Here is a 7218-nt window from a genome sequence, read left to right as displayed (position 1 = left end):
TCTCTGTGTGTGACTCTCAGCCTTCCACACACTGTTGTAAGCTTCTCACCCACTCATCATCCCACTGCCAGCGGCCCTCCTCCAACACAGCAGTCGCCTCCTTCCTGTAAATCCCCAAACCCTGAAAACCTTGTTGGAATCTTTAATTAAAAAACAGAGCAAGAAGGAGAAAGATTTCTGGAAACATAAATAACTCAGTTTGGGGGAGCCTCCTTAGTCCCACCCCCATCCCAGGGCCTGCTTGGCCTTCACATTAACAACAGAAACATCAAAGTACTAGATCATATCCCCACCCCAGGGGTGATACTTCTTGACTGTCATCATCTCCTGCCACCTTGGAGTATACATCCCATGGGGAAACCATACAGGAAAGGCTTCCTAATCATTCCCTCAAACCTAAGCTCAGCCCCTCAGTCCCCTGGGGAGGAGAGAGGGCTTGGGGCTTCTTCTCTTTCTCCAACTGTTTACTGGCTCTTGGTCTTGGCTTTGATCCTGGGAATTATGTAGTTTTGGTGGAAGAACTTGGCAAAAAGAACGAAATAGGTTGCATACAAGATGAAGGACCAGAAGAAGTGTTCCTCTGTGGTGTGGCATCCCTTTTCCTGTCTCCAGATGTAAGCCAGGATACAGACAGTGGCTCCTATAAACATCTGCAGGATCTGCAGGCTGGTGACGAGCATGGGAAACCAGCTGGGGGACTTCACTTTGGCAGCCTTCAGAGTGTAGTAGGTGTACATGACGGCATGTACACCAAAGTTCATGGTCATGAACCAGCCGCCTGCAGCCACCTTGTTCTTGTATCCAAAGCTCGAGTACACCAGCACTGTGCTGTGGTGGTACCAGTGCACAAAGATGAGTGGCCGCTTACGCAGGATGATGAAGGCCGTGTCTCCTGGGAGATGAGGAGTCATAGCTAACATATCACCTAGTGTTGGGACCACCCTCTGAACTTGATGTGGGGGCACATGGGAAATTTTCAGGACAGGGAGAGGGGTCTTTATGGCAGAGAATCTGAAGAGGGGCTTGGGTGAGAGGTGTTTTTAGGACCCAGGGGTGGGGAAGGAAGTCTCCATGTGATGGGTAAAGGGGAGGGCCTGTGGAGGGATGCAACTGACTGGACACCAGAGAGACAAACCCTTGCCACTCACCAAGTTCAACGACCTTGCTGAGAACAAACAGGAAGGACCAGAATTGGATTATGGGACTGTCGACGAAGGAGGTGAAGCAAACAGTTTGCTTTGGGCTCCCCCTAAGTAGCACGGCCCCCATGTAGCCCCACACCCTCAGTGTCCCGAAGATACTGAAATGGAACAGAGGAAAAGGGTGAAAGGGTCATTCCCAGGCACCTTAACCCTTGGCCTGGTCAAGTCACTGATCCAAGTTCCACCACCTCCCCACCCTTCCAAAGGGGTCACAGCTTCTGAGATCCCAATGCCAACCTGGTAAAGCCAACCAGTAATCTAGAAAATAGAAGACATGAAGGCTGGGGAGGGACCAGGGAGTGCTAGAGGCTGAGACTGAAAACTGAGCTAGGGAATAGGGTTCATAGGATGGGTAGGAGCCTGGAAGGAGACAGGTGGCAGGATGGGGGTGAGGAGGGAATATGGAAAGAAGGGGCTGGGGAAGTTATTGGAAGGTCTTGGGAGAGAGTGTTAGATGCAGAGAGTATTAGAGGCTGGGGAAATTGTTGGAATTATCCAGACTCAATGAGCACAAGAGGTCTCATGAGAGAGAGCAGAGACTACTAGTCTAGGAACTGGAGAAGAAGGAAGACAGGAGAGTGGAACCCGGGGAGAGGAGTCAGAGCTGAAAGAACAGAATAAGGAGAGAGTTAGGAGGCAACTTGGGCAGTTGATGCAATTGAGGTTTTTAGAAAGCTCTTAGGGATAGAATGAGGGTCTAGGGTCTACAAGATAGGTTGGAGTGGGGAAGGTCTTACCTGAAGACTGCAAGGCAAAAGGACCAAATGATGAGAGGTCCCTGCAGGTTGAAGCCCTTCCGTGCCTTCATGTAGTTTTGCCCCACGAAGATGAGCAGCAGGTAGATCAGAGCTATGGCGAATGAGGTTGTCCTGGCAGGCAGAAGGCAGAGTGGATGGGCTTATGGGTGGGAGCTGGTTAGAGGAATGTCCACTCATCTCCAGGTCAGTGCTCTGGATTGAAATTCTACTTCTGCCACTTACTAGCTGTGTGACACTGGAAAACCTACTTCCTTCTCTGAGCATCAGTTTCCTTATTTTTATGGGGGGAATAACACTCCTCTCCTGACAGTGTTAATATATGTAAAGTACTTTACACAGGGCAGCAGCTATAACCAAGGTTCCCGGGGTTGGGAGTGGGTGACAGCTGCTGGTCCATTTCTAGAAGCAAACCAAGGCTGTGATGTACAAAGAATGTGGCAACAGCTTCTGCCTGGTTGGTCATAGCAAATTGGCTGGAGCTCTGAGGGGCTCTAGGGCAAAGTCTGGGGAAATTTTGGAAGAGTATCCAGATTTTGCCTCCTTCTCCACAGCATGGATGATGGAACATTTGAGGAACAAGATGATAACTGTGAAGAGCAGTCTTCAGGCATCAGCCCATGCACGCATGCGCACACATGCAGCCACAAAGGATGGAGAGTCGTCTATAAGGTGGGTGGGAGTAGGAGTTCAGATCAACCCCAGTCTTCAGAGTTCTCACTACACTTTTCCCCGCTTGGTTTTTGTCTCCTCCTAAATTCTTCATCCCATCCTCTTATTCCTGCCTTTCTTTCTCACCTCTTTGAGGTGCCACACTACCTGTATGTACCTTGGACAACAGGGACGTGAAGTCAGTACTGGGGAATCCGATACCTTTGCTCCTTAGCAAAATCTCTGTGGGTATTCTGTCTCGCCCTCCCCCATTCCACCAATCCCCCCAAATAGCGGTCATCAGAGTTAGGCCCCTAACATGGCCCTTCCCCTTCTACAGGTCTCACCAGTACTCCTCCAAAAAGGGCCTCATGTTCCGGAACAGCTCGAAGTTGTAGGGCTGGAACATCTGCTCTATTTCATCTGAAGTATTCACGGTTGTGACCATTTTGTTTTGCAGACGCTGAGGTCGGGAGCTGGACGAGAGCTAGGAGACAGAGGATGGAGAGAACCTTGGGGGCAGAACTGACTAGACCCGCGGCAAGGAACTCCGCGGCAAGCCAGAGCCTCAGATGCAGGCACGTGGGCTGCAGTCCAGCCGGCTTCCACAGCCGCGGCCACTGCAGTATATAATGAGAAATTGCAAAGCAGCGGTCCTAGGCGCGCCGCGGCTCCCCCGCTCCCGGCCTTCATCCAATCGCGACAAAGATGCTCCCCGGTCCCGCCCCTCGGCTGCAAGCTACTCTCTGATTGGTCATTCTTAAGGGCAGCGCCCCAGAGGCCTCCCACTACCTTAGGCCTTCGCCACGCCCACCTCCCCATCTTTTTCTCGCCCACCTCAACTCTGACCTGCTTAGTTTAGCCGCTGTGGCTTTGGGATTACTGGGATGTGACAGGCTTCTCCTGGCACTGCCAACTATAACCTTTGCCTCAGTTGGTTTTAGTTCTGACCTATCTGGCAATGAGGAGAGAATGAAGGTGTCCTCCGTTTCTCTAGTGCCCCCATTCGGAGACAGGGTGTCAGTTTCCCGCCTCCCCAAGACCCTGGGAAAACCAGGCTCATCCCCATGAGGATGGGTCAGGCAGGGGAAGGGGCAGCAAAGAGCCCTTCCCGTAGGCCCCTCTGCTTCCTTCTGGTCTGCAGTTGTAAGTGGGAGGGAGATGAATTGTAACGAGTTTTATTGTCGAGGTAGTTGGTGTTGATGTTTGGAGAGTTGGTTGTTGAGGCTGTGGTTTCTTTACAGTTTCTTGAATTCCTGCCGGCTCCAGCCTGATACTCAGTAATAACCCTGGGAAGGAAGTGGGGTCACCCTCTGGGCTTCTGGGATTATTGTCTTCAGGCTTCCTGGAGACTGCCAGGGGTTTATAGAAGAGGAGGTGCTGCTCATCTCCCAGTATCCTGCGGTTCTTCCCTAGTCTGTGTTTATCAAATCTACTTTTTCCTTGCCTGTGAACCCAGCCCCAAATAAATAAACATTAAAAAAATTTTAAGGCCTTACTCATCTGTCCCTTGTTTCTGTCCTAGACTTTATGAAAATGAGGGGGAAATACAAGGCTTGAAGGCAGTTTGAGACACGATAGAGATATGCAAAACAAATGCTAAGAGAAATAAATACAAAATATTTAAAATCATGAAGTGGCTATAAATGGTTATGTGCAGTAAGCCCACAGGCTCTGTAGCCAGAGGACCTAGGTAGGAATTCCAGTTTCACTTCTCAGCTACTGTATGAGCTAAGGGTGAGTGGGAAGTCCTGCCATGCTAGCTCAATGACCCCCAGGTACATCCCTTTGTCTCTGTTTTGTGTCATCTCTCACCTGGTTGCTACAGCCAGCACCTCTTCATAATTAGTTGACACTTTCTTCTCTGATATAGCACTTTCTATTGCATTAGGGGAAAAAAACAGTACCCAAACTTGGCATATCACCAACCCCAGAGCCACTGACCCAGTGCCTGAATGTATGCTAAGTCACTTCAGTCGTGTCTGACTCTGTGCAACCCCATGGACTGTAGCCTGCCAGGCTCCTCTGTCCATGGGATTCTCCAGGCAAGAATACTGGAGTAGGTTTCCATGCCCTCCTCCAGGGGATCTTCACAACCCAGGGATCAAACCTGAATCTTTTAGATCTCCTGCATTGGTAGGTGAGTTATTTACCACTAGTGCCATCTGGAAGACCCGTCTGACCCAGTGTGGCCTCAAACCATACTTTGAAAACCACTTCTTTCTGTCCTCTCATCCAAAAGAAGGTTCTAAAACCTAAATTGGATCATGCTACTTTCCTGCTTAAAACCTTTTGTGGTTCTGGATTGCTTCACACATAGCCTGACACTCAGAAGGTGATCAGTGCATATTTGATGGATTAATGAACAAACAAAAGAATGAGCATTGCAAGGATAATTCCACCTAGGGACTTCACTGACAATCCAGTGGTTAATACTCTGCACTCCCAATGCAGGGAGAGCAGGCTGGTTAGGAACTAAGATTCCACACACCACACATGCAGCCAAAAAAATTTAAAAAAATAAATAAAAAGAACATAGGTGTGACCACTTGTTGAGACCTTTACTAATTAAAAAAAATTTTCTTAAAAAAGAAAAGAATTCCACATAGGTATTACAAGACCTGGATTCAAATGCCTGTACATATTAACTAGTCCTGTGATTCTAGGCAAGTTACCTAACCTGAAACTCACATTCTTCATCAATAAAATGTTGAGAGTCACACTTGCCTGTCTGCCTCACAAGGTTGGGGTCAGTATACAAGTCAGATAACGTCAATGGAAGGATACTGTGGGGACTTCCCTCATAGTCCAGTGGTTAAGAATCTGCCTTCCAACACAGGGGATGAGGTTTGATCCCTAGTCAGAGAACTAAGATCTCACATACCTTATGGCAACAAAGCCCAAGTGCTGCAATGAGAAAGTTAGTGCACCACAATGAAGACTCAGTGCAGCCAAAATAAAATAAACAAGTAAATAAATAAAATGAAATTTAACATTTTTTACAAAGAAGGGATACTGGGGACCAGATACAAGGGAATGTCAGGGTGAATCATTTGGGGAGGTTTACAAATGCATGTAGAATATGTATATTCAATTCTGGGTTTCTTTCAAATATTTTACATTGCTTTTATCTGTGAAGTTTAATGGTAAGACTTAAGTGAGAGGTGTGTGTAAGAGCAGAAGAAGAAACACCTCCAGAAATTATTTCCTAGGGGAAACCCTCCCTGACCTTTGGAGTTGGTCTGCTACCCCTGTTACATATAAATTGCTCTCAAAGCATGACATTTTTTCTTTCAATTGAAGTCACTCAGTCATGTCCGACTCTTTGAGACCCCATGGACTATAGCCTACTGAGCTCCTCTGTCCATTGGATCTTCCAGGCAAGGGTACTGGGGTGGGTTGCCAATTCCTTCTCCAGCAGATCTTCCCAACCTAGGGATTGAACCCAGGTTTCCTGCATAGTAGGCAGACACTTTACCATCTGAGCCACCAGGAAAGCAAAGAAGAGAGTGGCCCATACGGGGACTCATTTCATTCAATGAGAGCTTATAATTATGATTTCTTGTTTAACACTTGTTTCCCCCACTAGTCCTTGAGCTCCATAAAGGCAAGGAACATGTCTACCTCTTATTAACTACCAAAAGTGCTGTTTAGTTGCAAATTCATGTCCAACTCTTTGTGACCCCATGGATTATACCCCGCTGGACTCTGTCCATGGGATTTCCCAGGCAAAAATACTGGAGTGGGTTTCCATTTCCTTCTCCAGGGAATCTTTCTGACCCAGGGATCGAATCCGCATCTCCTACATTGGCAGGCAGATTCTTTAGCTACCAGAAACATCTTTCTAAAACATACATTAGCTCCTGTCATTCCTCTTTAAGAACAAAATATTTGAGACTTTCCTGGTGGTCCGGTGGTTAAGAATCCACCTTCCAATGTGGGGGGACAGGAGTTCCATCCCTGGTTTAGGAACTAAGATCCCACATTCTGTGAAGCAACTAAGCTCCTGTGCCACAACAAAGACTGCATGTATCACAACCAAGACCCAATGCAGCCAAATAAATAAATACTTTTTAAAAAAAAAGAACAAAAATTCTTCAGGACCAAGGTCAGATTCCCAAGGTTAGTCCTGACTCTTCCTTTCCAGCCAATGTCCCATCATTCCTCAGCTCCAGCATCCTGTGTCTTAGCTATAATGGAAGAGTCACAGCCCCATTACACAAGCACCATATTATCAGACTTTTCAACCTGTTGACCTCTTTTCATATTGTCCCCTCTCCCCATACATCATTTTCTCACCTGGACAAATCTTATTCAGCCCTAGCTCTAAAGTCACCTACCCTGCAAAAGCCTAATCTTTTTCAGGCAGAGTCAACCCTTCCCTTCTTTGTCTTCCACCCACAGGCCTTTCCCCAAGCAGTTTGCCAGGACTGTGCTTCTACTGAGAGAGTATAGCTACTCTTATGTTTCCTATACTATCCTGGTTCCCCCACCCTATTCCAAAGGATCATTTTTATTAGGTCACTGCCCCTTTAAGGGATGTACACAGCTCCTAGCACAGAGTGGGCACTCAGAATGTCTGTTGCTTTGAATCGAGTAGGCATCTAACA

General features: G+C 47.5%; 1 protein-coding gene across 1 annotated transcript; it reads right to left on the bottom strand.

The window, feature by feature from the left end:
• Positions 1-128: 128 nt before the first annotated feature.
• On the bottom strand, positions 129-3508 carry ELOVL3 (ELOVL fatty acid elongase 3). The gene is made up of 4 exons (XM_019988475.2): positions 2956-3508; positions 1940-2071; positions 1149-1300; positions 129-892 (listed from the first exon to the last, which is right to left on the bottom strand). Exons 1-4 carry the CDS (start codon positions 3054-3056, stop codon positions 465-467), a joined length of 813 nt encoding a protein of 270 aa, XP_019844034.1. The 5' UTR covers positions 3057-3508; the 3' UTR covers positions 129-464.
• Between the last annotated feature and the right edge of the window lie 3710 nt (positions 3509-7218).

Source organism: Bos indicus, chromosome 26, assembly GCF_029378745.1.
Source record: "Bos indicus isolate NIAB-ARS_2022 breed Sahiwal x Tharparkar chromosome 26, NIAB-ARS_B.indTharparkar_mat_pri_1.0, whole genome shotgun sequence".
Classification (NCBI taxonomy): Eukaryota; Metazoa; Chordata; class Mammalia; order Artiodactyla; family Bovidae; genus Bos; species Bos indicus.
This window is presented reverse-complemented; position numbering and strand designations above follow the sequence as displayed.